Source organism: Saccopteryx leptura, chromosome 11 (genome assembly GCF_036850995.1).
Source record: "Saccopteryx leptura isolate mSacLep1 chromosome 11, mSacLep1_pri_phased_curated, whole genome shotgun sequence".
NCBI lineage: Eukaryota > Metazoa > Chordata > Mammalia > Chiroptera > Emballonuridae > Saccopteryx > Saccopteryx leptura.
Window position 1 is genome coordinate 61779655 of NC_089513.1, and position 21383 is coordinate 61801037.

Below are 21383 nucleotides of genomic sequence, written 5' to 3' on the forward strand. Positions count from 1 at the left end.
ATGAAAGTATATACCATGCTCATGGATAGGAAGAATTAACATTGTTAACATGTCCATACTCCCCAAAACAATTTATAGATTCAATGCAATTTCTATCAATGGTATTTTTCACAGAAGTAGAACAAATAATCCCAAAAATTTATATGGAACCACAAAAGATCCTCAATAACCACAGAAATCTTGAGAAAAAAGAACAAAGCTGGAGGTATCACACTACCTGATATCAAACTATACTACAAGGTCATAGTAATCAAAACAACATGGTACTGGAATAAAAACAAATGCATAGATCAATGGAACAGAAAAGAGAGTTCAGAAATAAACTGACATCTATATGGTCAATTAATTTGTGACCAAGAAGGCAAGATTATATAATGGGGTCAAGACAGTTTATTCAACTAATGGTGTTAGGAAAACTGGACAGATACATGCAAAATATAAAACTATACCATGTTACACCATATATAAGAATGAACTCAAAATGAATTAAAGACTTAAATGTAAGACTCAAACCCACAAAACTCCTAGAAAAAACATAGGCAGTAAAATCTCTGACAATGCTCCTAGTAATATTTTTTTTTCTGATACATCTCCCAGGGCAAGGGAAACAAAAGAAAAAATAAAGAAATTGTACTACATCAAACTAAAGAGTTTTTCATAGCAAAGAAAACCATCAAGAAAATGAAAAGATAACCTACTGAATGAAAGAAGAAATCTGCCAATGATACATTTAATAAGTTGTTAGTATCCAAAATTTATAAAGAACTCACACAACTCAACAACGACAAGAAAACCCCCAAACAATACACAATGATATCTTTTACACTTTTACACAGGGCAGAGAAACTGAATAGACATTTATAAAAAAAGAATATAAAATAGCCAAAAAACTTATGAAAAGATGCTCAAAGTCACTAATCATCAGAGAAATACCAATTAAAACCATAATAAGATATCACCTCACACCTGTGAGAATGGCTATCATCAATGAACCAACAAATAACAATTTCTGGCGAGGATGTGGAGAAAAGGGAGACTCCGTGCATTGTCGGTGGGAATGCAAATTGGTGCAGCCACTGTGGAAAATAGTATGGAGGGTCCTCAAAAATTTAAAAATAGATTTACCGTATGACCCAGCAATTCCACTCATGAGTATAATGTATGCACCCTTATGCTCATTGCAGAATTGTTTACAATAGCTAAGACTGGAAGTGGCTCAAGTGCCCATCAATAGACAATTGGATAAAGAAGTGGTACATATGGAATATTACTCGGCCATAAAAAAGATGAAAATCTTACCATTTGTGACAATGCGGATGGACCTAGAGGGCATTATGTTAAATGAAATGTCAGTCAGAGAAAGACAGAAAGACAAATATCATATGATTTCACTCCTATGTGGAACCTAATGAACAATATACATGAACAAATACAACATAAATAAACTGATAGATACAGAAAACAAACCAATGGTTGCTAGATGGGATGGGGGTTGAGGGACTGGGTGAAAGGTGAAGGCTTAAGAAGTACAAATTGTTAGTTACAAAATAGACATGGAGTTGTCAAGTACAGCAAAGGGAGTATAGTCAATAATATTGTGATAACTAGGCACGTTGCTAGGTGGGTATGAGAATTATTGGGAGGGTTGCTTCACAAATTATATAATTGTCTGACCACTATGCTGTACACCTGAAACTAATAAAAAATAATATTGAATGTCAACTGTAATTGAAAAAAGGTGTAAAAGATATAATTGTATATGCATCCTTTTGCAATTTACTTTCACCTGTGTTTAGGATCTATCACAGGACACTCAGAGTTCATTTCTTCTACACAGTGCAGTGTATTTCACCCATGGCTGTCCCTCACGGACTGGGTGTGTCCGCTCCATGTTGATGAATACGGATCGTGCTTTCCTGTGCTTCCTCCTTTGTATGCATACAGGTGTGTGGCAGGTTGCTACGCAGAGCAGCTGTGCGGATGGCCACACCTCATAGCAAGAGGAGCATTCCCATCATACAGCCTCTTTGCCAAAACTTGAGGTTATCAAACTTCAAAATTTCTATCATTAAAATTTTTTTTAAATCATTTTGACTAATGCAAAATGCAATGTGTATGGGAACAGAGGTGATGGCTACGCTGGATGTGGGAGGGTATTGGGGTTCCTGGTCTCGGGGAGGTGGTACTGGTGACTCAGAGGCCCAGAGACAGGCTGAGAAATAGTGACAGATGAGGTGAGAGCATGATAAAGACAGTTAACCTTCGACTCAGTGAATAAAATCAAGTCTTCCAAACCTTTGCAAACCACCCAAGGCAGCAATGGTAGGATCCCAGTTTCCAGAGAGGAGATTGAGGCATAGGTGATATATGTTAGAGTGTGCAGAATAGTGTTCAAGTTTGCCTGACTCTAAAGCCCTCTAGGTCATGCTTAGAACGAGATGTGACAAACACGTGCACAGCCTCACACACACATGTCCATATAGCCACACTCACACATATACACCACATATGTGCACAGAATCTCACCAAAACCTACAAACAGGCCCTGGCCAGTTGGCTCAGTGGTAGAGCGTCGGCCTGGCATGCAGAAGTCCCGGGTTCGATTCCCGGCCAGGGCACACAGGAGAGGCGCCCATCTGCTTCTCCACCCCTCCCCCTCTCCTTCCTCTCTGTCTCTCTCTTCCCCTCCCGCAGCGGAGGCTCCATTGGAGCAAAGATGGCCCGGGCACTGGGGATGGCTCCTTGGCCTCTGCCCCAGGCGCTGGAGTGGCTCTGGTCACGACAGAGCGACTCCCCAGAGGGGCAGAGCATCGCCCCCTGGTGGGCAGAGCGTCGCCCCCTGGTGGGCGTGCCGGGTGGTTCCCGGTCGGGCGCATGCGGGAGTCTGTCTGACTGTCTCTCCCCGTTTCCAGCTTCAGAAAAATACAAAAAACAAACAAACAAACAAACAAAAACCCCTACAAACACTGTTCATGGATGTAGCGTGCAGGACTCACCGACCCTTGTGCACTCTCCAGAATCATCTGACAAGAGGCATATGCATCTGTGTGCACAGCCTGGCCCAGATGTGCGATCAGCCTCACCTGAACGCGTGTGCACACAGACTCCCCCACAGGTGGCCCAGCCTCCAGTCTACCCCAGCTCCTGTACACAGAGTTGTACACAGATGTTCCTAAACACCCGGGACCCATCAGGATGGTCCCATGGTCAGGCTGAGACCTAGATACAGCTGACACCTGCAGGCTTTCCTGCTCACACTCCCTTCCGGGTTCCTAGGACCCACCAGCCCTTCTTTCCATCACTCAGCCTCTGAACAACTCTTGTTCTAAACTATTAATTTACCTGCTCAGGTGTCTGGGTCTAAACCTGTAAACCCTGAACTGCACTCACCACAGTATCCTGGGCAGGAAAGAGGAGGAGGGACAAGGCTGAGGTTATCCTCAGGGGAACCTGTGTCCTCTGTGGGTGTCTCTGCTTCCCCTTTCCCTTGCCTTCTCCTGCAACTCTACGATATATGTAGCCTGACCAGGCAGGGGCGCAGTGAATAGAGCATCAGCCTGGGATGCTGAGGACCCAGTTTTGAAACCCCAACCAATGTCCTTGGCTTGAGTGCAGGCTCATCCGGCTTAAGCATAGGCTCACTGGCTTGAGCGCAGGGCTGCTGCCTTGAGCATGGGATCATAGACATGACCCCATGGTCACTGGCTTGAGCCCAGGGTCGCTGGCTTGAGCAAGGGGTCACTGGCTCAGCTGGAGCCCCCTGGTCAAGGCATATATGAGAAGGCAATCAACAACTACAAGTTGATGCTTCTTATCTCTCTCCCTTCCTGTTGTCTATCCCTGTATCTCTCTCAAAACAACAACAACAACAAAAGCAACCCAAAAACAAAAACAGAAAAACAAAGAATGCGTATAAAATGGGGTACTGCCAGTGATGAAACTGGAGTCTGAGGCCAACTGTCCTTCATGGTTAAGGCTGCCCTGGGGCATTTCTGTCAGGCGAGAGTGGTCAGAAACAGCAGCAATAGCAATGATAAAACCAGCTGTGTTGACGGGGTCCAAGGACTCAACATGGACTGACTCATTTAACTGTCAGTAGCCCACAAGTGCCCCATGCGTGTGAGGCACCCAGCGTGTGTGAAGTGCTGTGCCAGGAACTGGGGACAGAAACTGTCTCTGGACCTCACATGCACATGGGGACACTGACAATGAGTGGGGTAAATAAGCAAACTATTCGGTGCGTTAGAAGGTAATACATAGCAGGAAGAAAACTAAAGCAGAAGGTGTGAGTGGCGTGGGGGAGGACTTCTACTGAGGTGCTCAGGCAGGGCCTCACTGAGGAGAGTGAGGCAGGCTGGAGGCTGTCTGGGGGCAGAGGGTCAGCAGGTACAAAGGCCCTGAGGTAGGCGGCCAGTGGGCTGGCACAGGTGGGGAAGGGGGGAGGTTAGAATAGGAGGTCAGGAAGTCCCAGAACAGGTGGTACACGGTCATTGTGAGGATGTTGGCCTTTACCCTGAGGGGAGAGAGGGAACAGGGAGGGTTGTCACAAAGGGGAGATGTGACCTGACAGGTGTGAACAGGATCTGCCTGTCTGCTATGAGAGAGCTGACAGGAGCGAGATGGAGCAGGGGACCGTTGAGAGGAGACTGCAAAGGTCTGGCCAGGCCAGTGGCAGTGGGCTGAGGAGAGGAGAACTTTGGGGAGGTTCTGAGAGTGACATTGGACCTGTAGATGGGTCAGATGAGGCGCGGCTATTGTCATCACCAGCTCTCAGATGAGCACTAAGTCATGAGCAAGTAAGTGGCTGTCAGTAAAGTTAGCAAGTGGGAAACATTGATATTTTTACACGCAATCTGCCATGTGACGATGCCGCCATGTGGAACAAACCTACCTGCGCCACATGGCGGTGCACTCGTGGTAGAGCCAGATCTTAGGGGGCCAGGCAGGTGGGTGGCTGTGAGGATTGATCCAGGGTGCTGATCTGTGCCCAGTCTTGCTGGGCTGCTGGGGAGACCGGCAGAGGTGAGAGGCTGAGCATCCCCCAGGCCAGGGGGCAGCTGTGTGCTTAACAAGGGAGGGAGAAGGACCTGCCCAAGGCTGCACAGCTGGGCGTGAGCACCGGTCACGGGAAAAGACTCCCAGGGCTGGCAGGACTGAAGACCACGGGTACACGACGGCACACACGGGCCCCTGGGGGTCTGGGAAACTGCAGCCAGGACCCAGGGCACGGTCCAGACTGGCCCAGACAGGTGAGGAGTACAGTTGACTGCTTTTGCCCGTGTGCTCTGTATGCATCACAAAACGAGAGCCCACTCCAGCAGTCTTCAACAACAAAGGGAACCTACTCACTGCTGCAGGGAACAGAGAAGACGACTCCCGGGGGACAAAGACGCTCAGCCCAGTGCTGGAGGAAGGGGGTTTGCTAGCCAGTCGAGCAGCGTGACCCAAAACCAGACAGAAGGTGACGGAAGACAGTTTGACTTTGGGTGAGGGGTATGCAACATAATCAAATGTCAAAGTAATCTGGAGATGTTTTCTCGGAACAGATGTACCCTGATATATCAATGTCACTGCATTAAAATTAATATATAAAAAACAAAAAACAGGAGCTCCCCAAAGTTGGTGTTTCTGAGTCTTCTAACCTTTACAGCTTTAGCTTTCCCTTGACGAGTGCCTGAGTTCCTTGACTTCTTTTCTGCAGGCCTGCGTGGCTCTCGGGTCTCCAGGAGAGGAGGGGGTGCAAGGGGACGTTTGGACTGTCTGTCCTCGGCTGGTCACACATCCCGTTTTTCTTGCCTGTGTTGCAAGCGATTTCAGGGAGTTGATAAAGGGGCTGAACAGCTCGTGGTTTGTTACTTTTCAAACTAACTCAGTCAGCCCTTCGAGTCCTTCCTCCTTCATCACTGCTTCATATAAAGAGAGTTCTGGCTGGCTTCAGGCATCGCTAGATCTAGGTGTTCAGGTGAGGCCCTCAGGGATCTCTATCTCTCCACCAGTCTTCTTCAGTGTAGACATCATTCCTCTGTGGCACAGACTTCAGCCCCTTGTGGTGACAAGATGGCCAGAGCAGATTCGAGTTTGTATCCGCCAGCTCGGCAGGCCTGGCCAGAGGAGAGGCCCTTGCTGTCGCTGGCTCCAGCAAAAGAAGCCCGTGAGGTGCTGGCCTCCACCATCCCACACTCTGGAGAGCTGAAGCCAGTCAGGAGAAACCCGGCTAACCTGGGACTCTGTGGGGTGGTGGTCCTGGAGCCGGAGACACCGGGGCTTCTGTACCTGTGACCTGCCGAGGCACTGTCCTCCCGCTGAGCCCGGACCCTGTACCTGTGAACTAGGACCGATCACAATACATGCTGATAGCAACGCCCGGGAAGGGTGTAGGACCTGGGCCCTTTCAAGCCTGCTGTCGAGCCTCCATGCTCCACCTACGTCCGGGTGACTGTGTGTGAGTCCTCAAGGAGTCTTGAGACCACAACCTTAAAGCGCCTCTGGGGCCTGAGCCGAAAGGGGTGCTGGGTGTAGGGCTTCAAGTCATCAGTGCTGGCCAAGTCGTCATTTCTGTCACGGGTTCCCAGCTCCCATAGCTCCTGACTAAATTCTTGCCTGTGCAGTACGTTCCTGAGCCCAAAGCCAGAACCCAACTGACTGCCATCTGTGACATGTGAGGCGGGTGGCTTGGCCTCTTTGGGGCTCAGTCAGCTGGTGAAATGCGGGTGAGGACTCTCACTTTGCAGGGCTTCATGAGGGCTCCCTGAGAGAAAGCAGATGGCACACTGAGTCAGGACTATCACATGTAAGTGACAGTCCCCCCCCTTGTCCCCACCCCCATGTGGTGACAGTTCCAGTTTCCCAGAATTATCTCTTTTTAGCTGGACGGTCACCCTTTTAGGAGCAAGCTGTACCTGGAACAGTGAGGACTGACCTGGTGGGGAAGGGTACTCGGCAGGGGCCCAGCAGGAGGAAGGGTGGGATGGTGGAGAGGAGCTGGCATTCGAGCATGCCCTAAGAACCTGCTTGGAGCTGTTTGTGGCTAAGGTGGGGCCCGTGGGTGGGCAGAGGAGGCTGGAGGCAAGGTGGGACTCCGGCCTGTTGGAAGGTCCTGGAAGGGGACCTCCGGCTTGGCCCTCCCTCCCCAGCCCATGTACAGCGGCTGCCCAGCCGCTCCGGTGGGAGCTTCCACCAGGAGACAGAGGGTCCTGTTTAGAAACAGCAGCCTTGGCGTTTCTACCCTAGCTGTGGGCATCCCCAGGACTGGCCTCTCTTCGCCACCTTCCGGCCCTTGGAGATGTTTGTCTGTCTTATCAGTGGTGCCCCGTGACTCTGACAACTGTCTCTCCTTATCACGGCCCGTTTGCTGTCCACAGGGTGGGAGTAGCCCTGGCCGGCCAACATATTCACATGTGCATCCAGACTCTAAGTTCCCCAAAGGGCGGTCACTCCAGCCCCAGGGTTCCCTGTGCTGGTTGAGATGCAGAGGACCAAGTCCTCTTCTTTCCCTTCTGTGAAGGACGTCCTCAGAGAGGCTCCCATTCGCAAGCTCAGGGCCGCAGTGCTGGGATGTTGGACAGGACAGGTCTGCCCCCCTGATGGCTAAGACACCTCCTTCTGAGCTTCGGCCTCCTGTCTAAGCACTTTCTGGGTCCTTCCTCTCACTCTGGCCATCAGGAGCCATCTGGGAGGAGAGCCCTGAGGCCCAGAGGGAGGAGAAGCCTGGTCTGAGACCCCGCAGAGGCCGAGTGTGAGTGGGCCCAGAAGGAGCAGGGAGGGCAAAGGTCAGAGAACGTGGGGTCCCCTCAGGGGCAGGGAAGGTGGTGAGCCTTGACTAGCTTGGGTTCAGCTCAGGAGGCGCTGGGTTTCTGTGAGGGCCCCCGGACCTGGATAGAAGCGCATTTCCTTTACCCCTTTGAAAACAGAACCAGCAAGCTGTTGCTGATCGGGGCTATCACCCACTCAATTATCCAGCTCCACATCTGATCAGAAAGCGAAATGTTTCATCTCGCACCACAACCACTACACAGCAGTCCTGCCAGGTGCCACCTTGAGGTGCCAGCCCCCTTCTACCAAACCCTGCCCACCCACCCTGGGTGCACCCTGCTCTGACCTGGAGCATTTTCCAAGCAGTATCTACCAGCCCTGGCCAGCGTGCCTTCTCCCATCTCCACCTCAGAGGAGACCCTGGCTCCCCTGGACTGCCTTCTCTACTTCCTTCCGGTCTCACTTGCTGCTGCCTGAGCCTCAGCTTGGGCTTTCCTCCCAACTTGTCTTGGGCCCCTTTCCCTTCTCCCTCTCCTCCCTCCTTGGTCTCACACATTTCCTTGGCCTTACATGAATGTGCCATGACCCCTCTCTGTCTCCAGCCAGACTGCTGCCCAAGGACCCCAGAGTGTAGCTCAGGAGTCCCGTACAGAGTCATCAAGGTGTCCTGCCCAGTTTCGCCCGGCTGTTGGGCTACCAGGCATCCTGGACCCCTCCCTCCTGCTCCCGCCCCCGCCCCATCCATGCTATGGCCGGTGATTGTACCTCCTGATCATTCCCTATCTGCCTCCCCCTCCTCCTACTCTTCACTGACCCACACCCACTCTCAGTTCAGCTTGCACCTCACCCCTCACTGTTACCCCTCACTCTTATCCCTCACCCTCACCCTGCATCCCTACCCCTCACCTTGTCATCCTCCCCCTCACCTCCTCACCCCTCACCCTCACCCCCACCTTCACACTCTTCACCTTCACCCTCTCACCTCTCATCCTTATCCTCATCCTCACCCTCACCTCCTCACTCTCTCCCCCTCACCTCCTTACCCTCCCCTCTCCCCCTCACCTCTCATCCTCACCCTCACTTCCTTACCATCACCCCCTCACCCTCACCCCCTCACCCCTCACTTGGTCTTGGTTAAGGCACCTCCATCTGGGCCAACTGCCTCATGTTTCTTCCTAAGACCTTTCCTCCGGACAGTCCTCCCCGCAGGCATTTAGGCAGGTCTGGTGTTAATGGTGAAGGAGAAGGTCATAGTCTAAGGGTGCTGGTAAGGTTAGCCATCAGGACAGTGGTGGCAGTGTAGGGACAGAGCAGGGGACTGGCCTGGGAGGTCCCGCTTGGGTGCTGAACTGGGGGGCAGACGATGGTCAGGATACGGGCACCTGTGACCTGGTCTGCGGCCCCTGGGACCTCGGGACTGGGGGACGGACGATGGTCGGGATACGGGCACCTGTGACCTGGTCTGCGGCCCCTGGGACCTCGGGACCGGGGGACGGACGATGGTCAGGATACGGGCACCTGTGACCTGGTCTGCGGCCCCAGCCCTGGGACCTCGGGACTGGGGGACGGACGATGGTCGGGATACGGGCACCTGTGACCTGGTCTGCGGCCCCAGCCCTGGGACCTCGGGACTGGGGGGCGGACGATGGTCGGGATACGGGCACCTGTGACCTGGTCTGCAGCCCCAGCCCTGGGACCTCGGGACTGGGGGGCAGACGATGGTCAGGATACGGGCACCTGTGACCTGGTCTGCGGCCCCAGCCCTGGGACCTCGGGACTGGGGGACGGACGATGGTCGGGATACGGGCACCTGTGACCTGGTCTGCGGCCCCTGGGACCTCGGGACTGGGGGGCAGACGATGGTCGGGATACGGGCACCTGTGACCTGGTCTGCGGCCCCTGGGACCTCGGGACTGGGGGGCAGACGATGGTCGGGATACGGGCACCTGTGACCTGGTCTGCGGCCCCAGCCCTGGGACCTCGGGACTGGGGGGCAGACGATGGTCGGGATACGGGCACCTGTGACCTGGTCTGCGGCCCCTGGGACCTCGGGACTGGGGGACAGACGATGGTCGGGATACGGGCACCTGTGACCTGGTCTGCGGCCCCTGGGACCTCGGGACTGGGGGACAGACGATGGTCGGGATACGGGCACCTGTGACCTGGTCTGCGGCCCCTGGGACCTCGGGACTGGGGGACAGACGATGGTCGGGATACGGGCACCTGTGACCTGGTCTGCGGCCCCAGCCCTGGGACCTCGGGACTGGGGGGCAGACGATGGTCGGGATACGGGCACCTGTGACCTGGTCTGCGGCCCTAGCCCTGGGACCTTGGGAAATTTCAGCTTCCAAGGCTTCTTCCTGAGGCTTTGGGGGAAGTCGTGGGTTTTGCACCCTACTTGGTCTAGCCCCACATTGTACCGCCAGCCGACAGCTCCTCTCAGTCCCTGTCACCCATTAGAAGAAACTTGAGAGACAGGACAAGGAGGCGCTCTGACAAGAGGCTGCAGGATGGGGCTGGGAGGGTGGAAGGGCAGGTGCCAGGGTGGAGAATGCGAGGAGGTAATGGAAGGAGAGCTCACTGGATTCTACCAGTGTCTTTTCTAGGTGACAGGTGACAGACCATACCCCCAGCTCCGCTTCCAACCTGCCCCACGATGGTCTGCTGTTTAGGGCAGGGCCCTGGCCTCAGGGTGTGGCAGGCGGGAGAAGCGAACTGGACCTTGGTTGGAGCCAAGGCCACCAAGAAGGGAAAGAAAGAAATGGCTGTGGGGACAGAGGCAGAGGCTGGCGGGAGGAATGAACGGAGGGGACTGGGAGGCAAGGTGTACAGGCCCCAAGGGCTCAGAGGGCCCTTCTGAGGCTTGCTGGTCAGCCCAGTGAGCACAGCTGTGACGCAGGTGCCGGTCACAGGCACCCTCGGTGCTCACTGCCTCAACTGGGGATGGGGCTCAATGGACTTGAGTAAGTTGATAGAACCCACCGTGGGGAGGGAGTGGGGGTTGTGCAGGTTAGGGAAGCAGAGGTTCTGGCCAACAGGAGCGAGATGGCAGTTAGCAGCCTGGCCCTGCCCACTGGTGAGGTCTTGACTGTGTAGGAAGTCTAGAGGCTCAGGGCTGAGTCTGTGGGGTGTCCCTTGAGGGGCGAGGTGGGCGGCTGACGCTGGCCCCTTATCCCAACCTCCCCAGGTTGGCCTGGGCGTCTGGCTGGCCTTTATCTGGAGCCCCAGCTATGGCCACAGGAAGTGGCCGTTTCTCTGTGCCGTGCCGTCTCCCCACCAGACCCGGTGATAACATGTGGGGGATTGAGCAATACCTTGTGGCGGGACACAGAGGGAGACTCCGGGCACACGCCCTCTGACCTGCTGGCCTGGGTGGGAGTGGGGTCGCGTTTAGCTCCGTCTGAGAGCAGCACTGCACGGGAGAGGCTGCCTGGGCGCAGGGCTGCGGGCCACCTCACGGGGCTGGCAGGGGGTGTGGGCCAGGCTGCTCCTGCCCAGCCGCAACCTGTGAGCACAGGGCCCAGCACACAGGAGGCACTCAATGAATCTGCAATACTACTTTGGAGCTCTTCCTGAATCCCTCCCGACTCCCATGCTGAACCCTTAAACCTTCCCAGACGCCCTCTTCTGCCCCCAGAGCCTTAGCCTGAACTTCCCCCTCTCCTAGGCTCGCTCTGTCAATCGCCGGCCAATCCTGGGGGCCTTCCTCCAACCCACAGTCTCTGCCCCTCTGGTGAGCCCCGGAGAGTCAGCGTTTAAGTGTCCAGAGCTAGAGGGAAGTTGGGGGCCAGAGGGTCTCTTGAAACCTTGACTGACATAGTGTCTCCACCTGGCCCTCAGGACCGTAACAGCCTGTCTCCACAGCTGCCACTGGTGCTCAGTAGAGGCACTGGCTCCCACAGCACACCCCGTAAGCCCAGACCTGGGGTCAGCTGCCCCCAGGGCGCCCACAGTACACCCCCAACCCCCCCAGCTGCCTCTGCGGCTTTCTTGTGCTGGCTAACCTGAGCCAATTAATGGCTTGCTGGATTCCATTCTCAGCCAGGTGGTAATTACTCTTCTTAATCAGGGTCACCTGTGTGGAGGTTCCCAGGAGCCCAGCGGGGGCGGGTGGCGGCGGCGGGGGCTGCAGGGACTGGGGAGCCGTGACCTCATTTCTCTTCTTTCAAGTCCCAGCAAGCCTTCTTGCTAGAGCCTTCGCTCCTGCTGTTCCCTCTGCCAGAATGTCACCCTTCCTCTCCCTGGAAAACTCCTTCTCTCTCTTCAAGAGCTTGCCCCAGTGGCCCCTCGGCCTGAGGCCATCCATCACCCCAGTCATGACCAGCTGTGGGTGAACTAGGAGCTAGGAAGTCATCAGCGGGGCTGGCCTTGGCCTCTGGAAGGAGCCCTGGAGAGCTAAACCCCATGTGGAGACTGTCCAGGTGGAGAAAGCCGGGAGGTTTGGATTAACCCAACGGTCAGCCAGCACCCAGAGGGTCCAGGACTACTTTGGGGGATCACTGGGTCTGAGGAGTAGGGGTGAGGAGCACCCCTCCCACCCCACCAAGTCCCGAGGAAGACGCCCCGCCAACCTGCAAGCCCCTGTGGCCCAAACAACAAAGGCCCTGGAGACTCAGGGCACCTCCCCATGCACACTGGCCCCGTACCCTTCTTCACCGTCCTCCCACAGACACACCGGAGACACACAGCTCAACACACCCTTGCTGAGTACACACAATACATACACACCCCCTGTTGGGCAGATAAAATGTATTATGCTCACTTTGTTAAAGATGGCGCTGCCCACGAGGAGGCCGTTGCCCAGGTGATATTAATGTGTGTCTCTGTGGGCTGTGGGCAGGCAGAATCCTTGTAGCCTGGGGCTTGGTTTTGGGATTAAGCCTTTCCCACCCTTTTTGATGTGGGGTGGTACAATCCCATCATGCCCCAGTTAAGTGACTTTGTATTAGAGACTTCCCTATTATGTATATTGGATTAAAGGTTTGGATTTCTACACTATAAAATAGGGGCAGAATAGGAGCTTGCTCTCTTGGTTCCTGAGATTATCATTAGAGGAGACAGCAGAGAGCAGAGAGCAGAGGAAGGCCACGTAGAGGAGGCCAGGAGAAGCAGCCAAGATGGCGGAGTGTTGAGTGAGAAGCCAGTTTATACAGAGTTTGTGCGGGGAGAAGGAAGGAGATGGGGAACAGAGGTGAATAAGTCTGGTGAGCTAGAAACCTTTGATTCTAGGAAACTCGGATAAGTCAGTAGCTTTGTGAGCACTGAATGTGAGTGGGTTTTGGAGCCCAGTGTATGTTTTTACTTACCGGCCGGGTGCAAGCTAGAATTAAAGATGACAGCCCACCAGTTTTTGGCTCCGTTGTTTCTTTACCGACTGTCCGAATCCAATGCGAACCTGCATGAGCCGGGCAGCTGTGATGGTGGCCCTGGCTGCTGGCTTTACACCCCCAGACAGTGACACACACAGACACCTGGGACACAGAGGCACACTTCCACACCTCCCCCACATACCCCACACCTACACCCCAACCCCCCACACCCCTACACGTATACACACACACCCAGCCCCACATCCACTCTCATATCCACTCACATCCACACACACAGACCCAGCCCCACATCCACACTCACACACACACACTCACACACACACACACACACACACACACACACACACACACACTACTAGGAAAACAGAGGCTGCCCCTGCCCCGGGCTCCTAGGACTTCCTCTTTACAAGGCTTTATCTATCAAAAATACATTAACCCAGAAGCCTGTTTCCATCAGAGTCTTGATTCCAGGGACATTTCTAGATAAGCCTTATCTCATTGCTAGTGCATTAGCCTGGCTGGTCCAAGGCCTGCCAATCACGGCTCCCCTCCCGCCCCAGTCTGTGGCAGGGTGCCCGCCTGTGTCTTCATTCTGGATGGGCGCGGCAGGTGGGGGTGCAGGACATGTCCAAAGTAGGGCTCCAGGGGTCACCTCGTTCCAAGGACACACCCAAGGTACTAGAGTCAGGGGGACTCTAGAGTCATCCAGAACCTTAGTTCAAGTCCTAGTTTACCCGAGGCAATGGCTGGGCCAGCTGAATCCAGTCCCCGCCCCACCCCCACCTGTAACATTGGAGTGACACTTCCCAGGCAGCCCCTGTAAGCAGCTTTAGTGAGTTTATGCATACGACAGTGGCTGCAGCGGGCTTAGCAGAGCATAGCCAGGAGAAGGGGCACAGCCCTCAGAACGCAGGGCACTGGCTCCACCCTTGCCCACCAGCCCCACTGCGCTTCCCCTTCAAAGGCTGTGCCCTGGCCCCACCTGGCTCACTGGCACTCAGGTTTCAACTGATCTCAAGCCAGATAGAGGCCCCTCCTGGGGCACCTGGCCACAACAAAGGCCACCTCCCTGCAGCATAGTCACAAGCTGCCCTCCCCTCTGTACCTCAGTCCCTGCACCTGAGCCCCCTCCTTCCCTCGGCTTTGAGGAGTGCCGTCTTCAGGAAAAAGGTATGGATTGATAACGGGACCTTCGCAGAGACCCCGGAGGAATGGGCAGTGCCAGGTCTGGGCTGCTGCATCACTTCTGAGGGGTTTGGAGGCCCTGGTCTCTCAGTGGGGACTGAGTCTGCTGGCCCCCGTCCCAGGGCCGGGGGTAATATGGTGGCCAGCACTGTGCCCAGGTGACTGAACAAGCCCACTGCACAGCTGCTTTCATTCTTCCTTTGTACATGGGACACACAGGCACAGAAGTTAGGGGTCTGCCCAGGGCCACAGGGGCAGAGGGGCCACAGGAAGCAGAGGGGCGAGGACTAAGCCAGGCAGTGGCTCGAGTCCACCCTGTGTCTGCTCATGTCTCTGCCCCCATGGCTCTGTCCCAGAACTAGCTCCTACTCACTAAGCACCCCTCTATGTCCACTGGGAGGCTCCTCCACTGGGTCACATGGCCCCTTACTGGGAAAGAGGGACAGTGACGTGGCCAAGGCCACACAGCCCATGGAGGGCAGGGACCTTCGGCTGAGCCCAAGCGACTCTCTATCCCCAGAGGGAGCCTGGTGGAGGGGTGGCCTCACAGCCTTGGTCAGGGAGGACACGGCCCAGCTGGGAACGGCGACACCCAGCAGCTCCAGCCTCTGCCCCTCACACACTGAGCATGATGGTGGATGGAAGGCTCCTCATGTAAGAGGCAAATCCTGACAAACCCCAGCTCCAACCATCTGTAATCACTCTAGAGGGCTGAGTGGCCATGGGAGGCGGCCGGCCCAGGACCTGGCACCAGTCGGTGCTCACAAAGGCCTTTCCTGCTCCCCGGGCGACAGGCTGGGCTGGGGCTGCCGGACCTGGTCCCAGAGCCCTCCCCGAGCTGGACCAGCCTCAGCTCAGCAGCACCATCTGTCTGAGGAGACGGCCTGCGGTGCAGGGTAGGGCCACACAGAGGCCAGAGCCTGGCCCGCACTGCAGGAAGGGCCATGCAATAGGCCCACTGGGTTCAGGAGGGGGCAGTGGGGCTCCCAGGAGCTGGGGGGTCAAATCCCTGGGGAGCGCTCCATCACGGCAGCAGAAGCCAGGGTCGGGCACTGCTCCACCCTCCCCAAACGCTCCTCCCGGTTCACGCTCAGTGCTGGGGAAGAGGGTATCCTGCCCGACGCTCCCTGCCCACTGAGCCCTCAGAGCTGCCCTTGACTGCCGCCCCGCGCTTGAAGTGTGGGGCCCTCTGAGGGTCAGCCACCTCCCCTGCAGCCTCTCTCAGGGTCCGGCCTGCCGCCCCGCGCTTGGCGCTTGAAGTGTGGGTTCCTCTGAGGGTCAGCCACCTCCCCTGCAGCCTCTCGCAGGGTCCGGCCTGCCGCCCCGCGCTTGGCGCTTGAAGTGTGGGTTCCTCTGAGGGTCAGCCACCTTCCCTGCAGCCTCCCGCAGGGTCCGGCCTGCCGCCCCCGCCCCACACAGGGACAGCGTGTTCTGCAGAGCCGCTGCCTGGTTCCTCTCTGCCGAAGCTCCAGGGTTCAGCACCGCCACGTCATTTGATTGAAACCTGTCCCTGTTCATATTTTTAATGTCATTTTTGCAAATTAAAGCATAATGCACTGATTACTGAGATAAAAGGGTGGCCTCTGCGTCTGGCTGGAGGCCAAATAAAGGAACGTGGGAACATATGTTCATCCTACGGATGTCTTTCAAGGCTTTGATTTCCCCTCAGTCAGTTCCGACATTTCACCCTTTCCTGAAGGCCTCAAGGTGGGGTGGCTGTGGGCACAAGGGGCAGAGGAGCAAGGGATCACTCACCCCTGGCTGCAGCATGCTGTGAGGGCTGTGCCGGGCCGCACCTCCACGTGCCGGGCCCTCGCCTCCACGTGCCGGGCCCTCACCTCCACGTGCCGGGCCCTCGCCTCCACGTGCCGGGCCCTCGCCTCCACGTGCCGGGGCCCTCGCCTCCACGTGCCGGGGCCCTCGCCTCCACGTGCCGGGGCCCTCGCCTCCACGTGCCGGGCCCTCGCCTCCACGTGCCGAGCCAGCACCTCCACGTGCCGGGGCCCTCGCCTCCACGTGCCGGGGCCCTCGCCTCCACGTGCCGGGCCCTCGCCTCCACGTGCCGGGCCCTCGCCTCCACGTGCCGGGGCCCTCGCCTCCACGTGCCGGGCCCTCGCCTCCACGTGCCGGGGCCCTCGCCTCCACGTGCCGGGCCCTCGCCTCCACGTGCCGAGCCAGCACCTCCACGTGCCGGGGCCCTCGCCTCCACGTGCCGGGCCCTCGCCTCCACGTGCCGGGCCCTCGCCTCCACGTGCCGGGGCCCTCGCCTCCACGTGCCGGGCCCTCGCCTCCACGTGCCGGGCCCTCGCCTCCACGTGCCGAGCCAGCACCTCCACGTGCCGGGGCCCTCGCCTCCACGTGCCGGGCCCTCGCCTCCACGTGCCGGGCCCCTCGCCTCCACGTGCCGGGGCCCTCGCCTCCACGTGCCGGGCCCCTCGCCTCCACGTGCCGGGGCCCTCGCCTCCACGTGCCGGGCCCTCGCCTCCACGTGCCGGGCCCTCGCCTCCACGTGCCGGGCCCGCGCCTCCACGTGCCAAGCCAGCACCTCCACGTGCCGGGCAGGTTGGGGAGCCCAAACCCAAGGGCACGGGAGCAGAGACTCCTGGTGCCCAGATAAGCGAGCAGCCCTCCAGCCCAACGCCCGGGCCCAGTTCACGCCGCTCCGACGCCCCTTGAGTGTCCATCCTGGACTGACTGCCCAGGGGACCCTGCTCCTCCTGAAGGCCCAGCAGATGCTGGGGGCCACCCAGCCTCGGTTAGGGGCACCTTGTGGACCTCTCAGCCCCCTGGACTCGGCATTGGGTCCCTCCCCAGCCTTGGTTAGGGGCACCTTGTGGGCCTCTCAGCCCCCTGGACTCGGCATTGGGTCCCTCCCCAGCCTCGGTTAGGGGCACCTTGTGGACCTCTCAGCCCCCTGGACTCGGCATTGGGTCCCTCCCCAGCCTCGGTTAGGGGCAGCACCTTGTGGACCTCTCAGCCCCCTGGACTCGGCACTGGGTCCCTCCCCAGCCTCGGTTAGGGGCACCTTGTGGGCCTCTCAGCCCCCTGGACTTGGCATTGGGTCCCTCCCCAGCCTCGGTTAGGGGCACCTTGTGGACCTCTCAGCCCCCTGGACTCGACATTGGGTCCCTCCCCAGCCTCGGTTAGGGGCACCTTGTGGGCCTCTCAGCCCCCTGGACTCGACATTGGGTCCCTCCCCAGCCTCGGTTAGGGGCACCTTGTGGACCTCTCAGCCCCCTGGACTCGGCATTGGGTCCCTCCCCAGCCTCGGTTAGGGGCACCTTGTGGACCTCTCAGCCCCCTGGACTCGGCACTGGGTCCCTCCCCAGCCTCGGTTAGGGGCACCTTGTGGACCTCTCAGCCCCCTGGACTCGGCACTGGGTCCCTCCCTAGCCCCCTTGGCAGGATCCCTGGCGGTCCCCTGACGTTCCTGGGTGGCGGGGTAGTGCAGGAAGCCCTCACGGGAAAGAGCAGAAAGACCAGCAGTGGGGGTACCATGAGACATTTATTCGCGGCTCCTGGTGGGGGGCAGGGTGGTGAGTGGGCCTCAGTGGCCACCAGCTGAGTCCCAGTCCTCCTTGGGCACTGTCCCCTGGCAGGAGGGTGCATGGGTGGAGGAACGAGGCCTCCTGCTGGCTCCCGGCCTGCTCACCGGAGATGAATGCTGGGCCTGGGGGCCTGCTGCCTGCAGAGCAGTGGAAGAGGCTGCAGGAGGCTGAGGCACGTCTGGTCGGGCATTCGGCACTGTGACCCGGTCTGGGCCCAGGCACGGTGGCCCTGGGGCCACTCAGGGAGACTGGACCATTCGCTTCTGAGTGTCAAAGACATAACGCTTAAAAGACAGGCTGAGCATCACGTGCTGTGTAGCCTCCGGCCGCTCTGCGCCCTCCTCCTGCTTGGCCTCCTCCCCTCTGCCGGCCCGACTTCGCTTCTTGAAGGCAGGTGTCAGGATCTTCTTGGACTCAGGGCTGAGGCCACCTGCAAGGCATACAGGAAAAGCCTGTCACTCTGCCACTCTGGATGGGTACCTCTACTGACCCACCTCCTATTCCCTTAGGCCGAGCCAGGGCCCCAGCATCCTTCTGCTTCCCTCCCCAGCCAGAGAACCCCTGAGGCCTATGGTCCCCTTTGCCACCTAAATCCCCGAATGCCAGCCCCTCCCTCTGTGCTAGTCTCTGCTACTGGCCCACCCAGCTGGGAGCTCAGCAGGGCTCCCCCCTTGGTCTCCCATCCCCCTCTCCAGCCACCCACCCCGCACTCAGGCCCCGTGGGGATTAACCCCACACCAGTGGCCACGTCCTCCCGCTGCCCTCTATAATTCAGTAACTTTCCAGCACTCTCAAAGGTGCTGGACAGTGAAGTGTCAAGTTCAGTGACTTCACCCTGAAACTGTGGCCCACTGGTCAAGGGGGCCACACTCTCCATCCTTCTGTGGCCTGATCTCTGCTGATGATATTGTGGACACCCACGGCCTCTGGCCTCTACTTGGGTTTAGCCAATGGGAGCACTAGCAGATCAGAGAGTGGGAGGAGAGGGCAGCTGTGGTGTTGACCATACTCCTTTGGCCGGAATTTCTGTGAAGGGTCCTTCCTCCCTGTACCTGGAAGACGCTGTCCCTGCCCCCGTGCCATCCCCACATCTTACCAGCTCTTTACTTGCCCACACCTTAGTGCAGACCCTCTGTTCACATCCTCCAGCCACAATACTGAACAAACCTGTTTCTTGCTGACCCCTGGCGAGCACCCACCGACCCCTGCCCATCACCACTGCTGTGCTGCTTCCCTGCAACCTTGGGGAGCACGGGGCTGCTCCTGGGTTCTATCATACTTGAGCCTCTACATATACTGTTCCCTCTGCCTTAAACATCCTTCCCTTCCTGCCCTAGTAATCTGGAAACACCGTGAGATGGGTATGGAGCAGGGATGTCCAGTGGGTGGCAGGGCCTGGGACTTCTACCAGGGGGAGCTGGGTATGAAGCCTTCATAATCTGGTGAGGGGCAAGTGGAGTGGAGCCCAGCCCACACCCTGCTTGCCAAACAAGGGGTCCTGGTAGGCCTCTGTGTCCCTCAGAGAGGGCACTCCCTTCCGATTTGCTCAGAGGGGCTCTATCAACCAGTGGTTTCAGAGGCTGGTGTCTAGAACTGGTACCCTACTCTGTGTTTGCTGGCACCTGCAGGGGCTCCTCCCTGGCCCCAGTCCTGCTGGTGCCAATGCTGAGGAGAAGCCAGTGTGGAGCTCAGGCATCAAGCTTCAGTGCTGAGGAGCTGACCTGGTATGGCTCAACCACACAGGGGGTGCTGGGTGCAGGGCGGGCAGGTTAGCTGTGGCTTAAACTAGCATTCGTGCATGTCTGCTGAGGATTCCAGCGGCCCCTTCCGCTTGCTGTTGAGAAATCGAGCCTGGAGGAGGGCTGTGACTCTTGAGGCCCCACAGTAAGCCGTAAGAACCAGTATTTGATCACTGGCTTGCACCCGATGGCAGAGGCAGGTTACTGCCCTCCAGTTCGTCACTCCAAGAGGAGTCTGCTTTAAGCAGATTTCTACAACTACACCAGCCCTGTGGACCCTGGACATTTAAAAAGGTGGCTAGGAGACTGGTTCAAGGGATATCTGTAGAGTTGGTAAGGAACAGCCCTGGCCACTGTAGGAAGTAGTCAGCCTTCCTTTCCGCAGGCAGAGGTGAGACCGCTAGCCATGGCAACGCCTGCATCACCCGGGTAGGTGGGAACACAGCTAATGTTAATGAGGCTCCAGGATGCTATGGGCCTTGGGGGTCTGTACGAAGGGGAGGTGTCCTCCTGCCAGACAGCAGGGTATCTAATCCCAGGCTCCACACCCTGTTGGTCTGTACGCCTCTGGGGATGGGGTGTGGGGTGTACGGTGTGGGAATGGCCCCAGGCCAGCCCCTAAGAGCAAGCGCCAGGCGTGCAGGTATCTGAATCTCTGAGTACAACCCTGGCCTCCCTTCTGCAAACAGAGAAGGTGCCTGGCACCAGACACTGACAAATGGCATGGGCAGCCTGTCTCTCTCTGGTGCCAGGAGGTCTGATGGCTGCAGAGGCAGGGGGCTCCCTGGTGTCTGCGTCTGGCTGGGAGACAGGCGTGGCCCAATCTTGCCTGAGATGGCTCTCGTTACATACAGTGAATACCTCCGCCTGCCCAAAGCAGGCAGAGCCGGAAAATCTATCTGGCACAGGTGAAGATGTGGCCATTTAATCACTCTTCTGAAATGGTCAGGCCTGACACAACACCTAGAAAGCTGACTGATACCTACCTGTCTGCCAGGGCCGCTGAGCTGTTTGGACTCATGGCAAATGTCACAGCGAACTGCTTTGTTTGCAATGGCCCTTTTGTCCCTTAGCCAGTGACAAATGGAGAGAAGTACAGGATGGGTCAGAGTTTGGGGTGGCAGGAGCTGCTGTCCACGCCAACCAGATTCAGCGGCACACAGGCTGGGCCATGCCGAGCTTCTCCCTACCTGCCCACCCTATCACCCAGGAACACTCACAGTGCTCCGAGGCTGGCAAACGCTGAAAGCAAGCACCAGACCAGAGCTCGCCAATCTGAGAAGGGGCAGACAGAAATCAAGGCAGGAAGGTAATCCAGACAGCCACCAGACACTCAAGGAAACAAAACCACTGTGCTCTGGAAGCAGAGTGACCAGGTCCCATGTGCCGAGGGCAGACCTCTCTGAGGAAGAATGCTATGCTGGAGCAGGGGCCAGGTGTCACCCGGCCGGCCACACGGAGGTCTGGGTAAGGATCTGCAGCAGGGTCCTAGGCAGGAATGAGTGAGACACTCGAGGATGGAGGAGGGCTCCCCATTCTGCAGAGCCCCAAACAGGGCTGGAGACCTGTCGGAGCCATGCACCATCTGGGGGGTTGGGATGGTGAGAGTGGAAGCTGAGCACCAACGTCCATCTGCCCAGCATCCACCCAGTTCTTAAGCACTTCCTGTGAGCTTTGGGGGGACTGCGCTGTTCTCATGGAGCGCTTAGGGTCCTCCTTTTGGGAGTTCACGTGGGCTGAGCAGCAACGTGCGGCCCCTCCTAGGATGTCTCCCGGGTTTGGCTTCTGCCTCCCCCGCTTCCCCCCTGACCTATTGGCCCACATGGCCT

The 21383-nt window shown here is 57.4% G+C and overlaps 1 protein-coding gene across 4 annotated transcripts in view; it reads right to left on the minus strand.

Moving 5' to 3' along the window:
• Positions 1-17760: 17760 nt before the first annotated feature.
• The window catches only part of EEFSEC (eukaryotic elongation factor, selenocysteine-tRNA specific), a 310890-nt gene continuing 307267 nt past the window's right edge, over positions 17761-21383 (minus strand). For 3 of the 4 annotated variants that reach the window (XM_066352209.1, XM_066352212.1, XM_066352210.1), the window contains exon 7: positions 17761-18245. In XM_066352209.1, coding sequence (XP_066208306.1) covers positions 18055-18245 — 191 coding nt within the window. In that variant the 3' untranslated portion in view covers positions 17761-18054. The remainder of the gene's footprint in view (positions 18246-21383) is intronic. The other variant, XM_066352211.1, reaches the window with a different exon arrangement.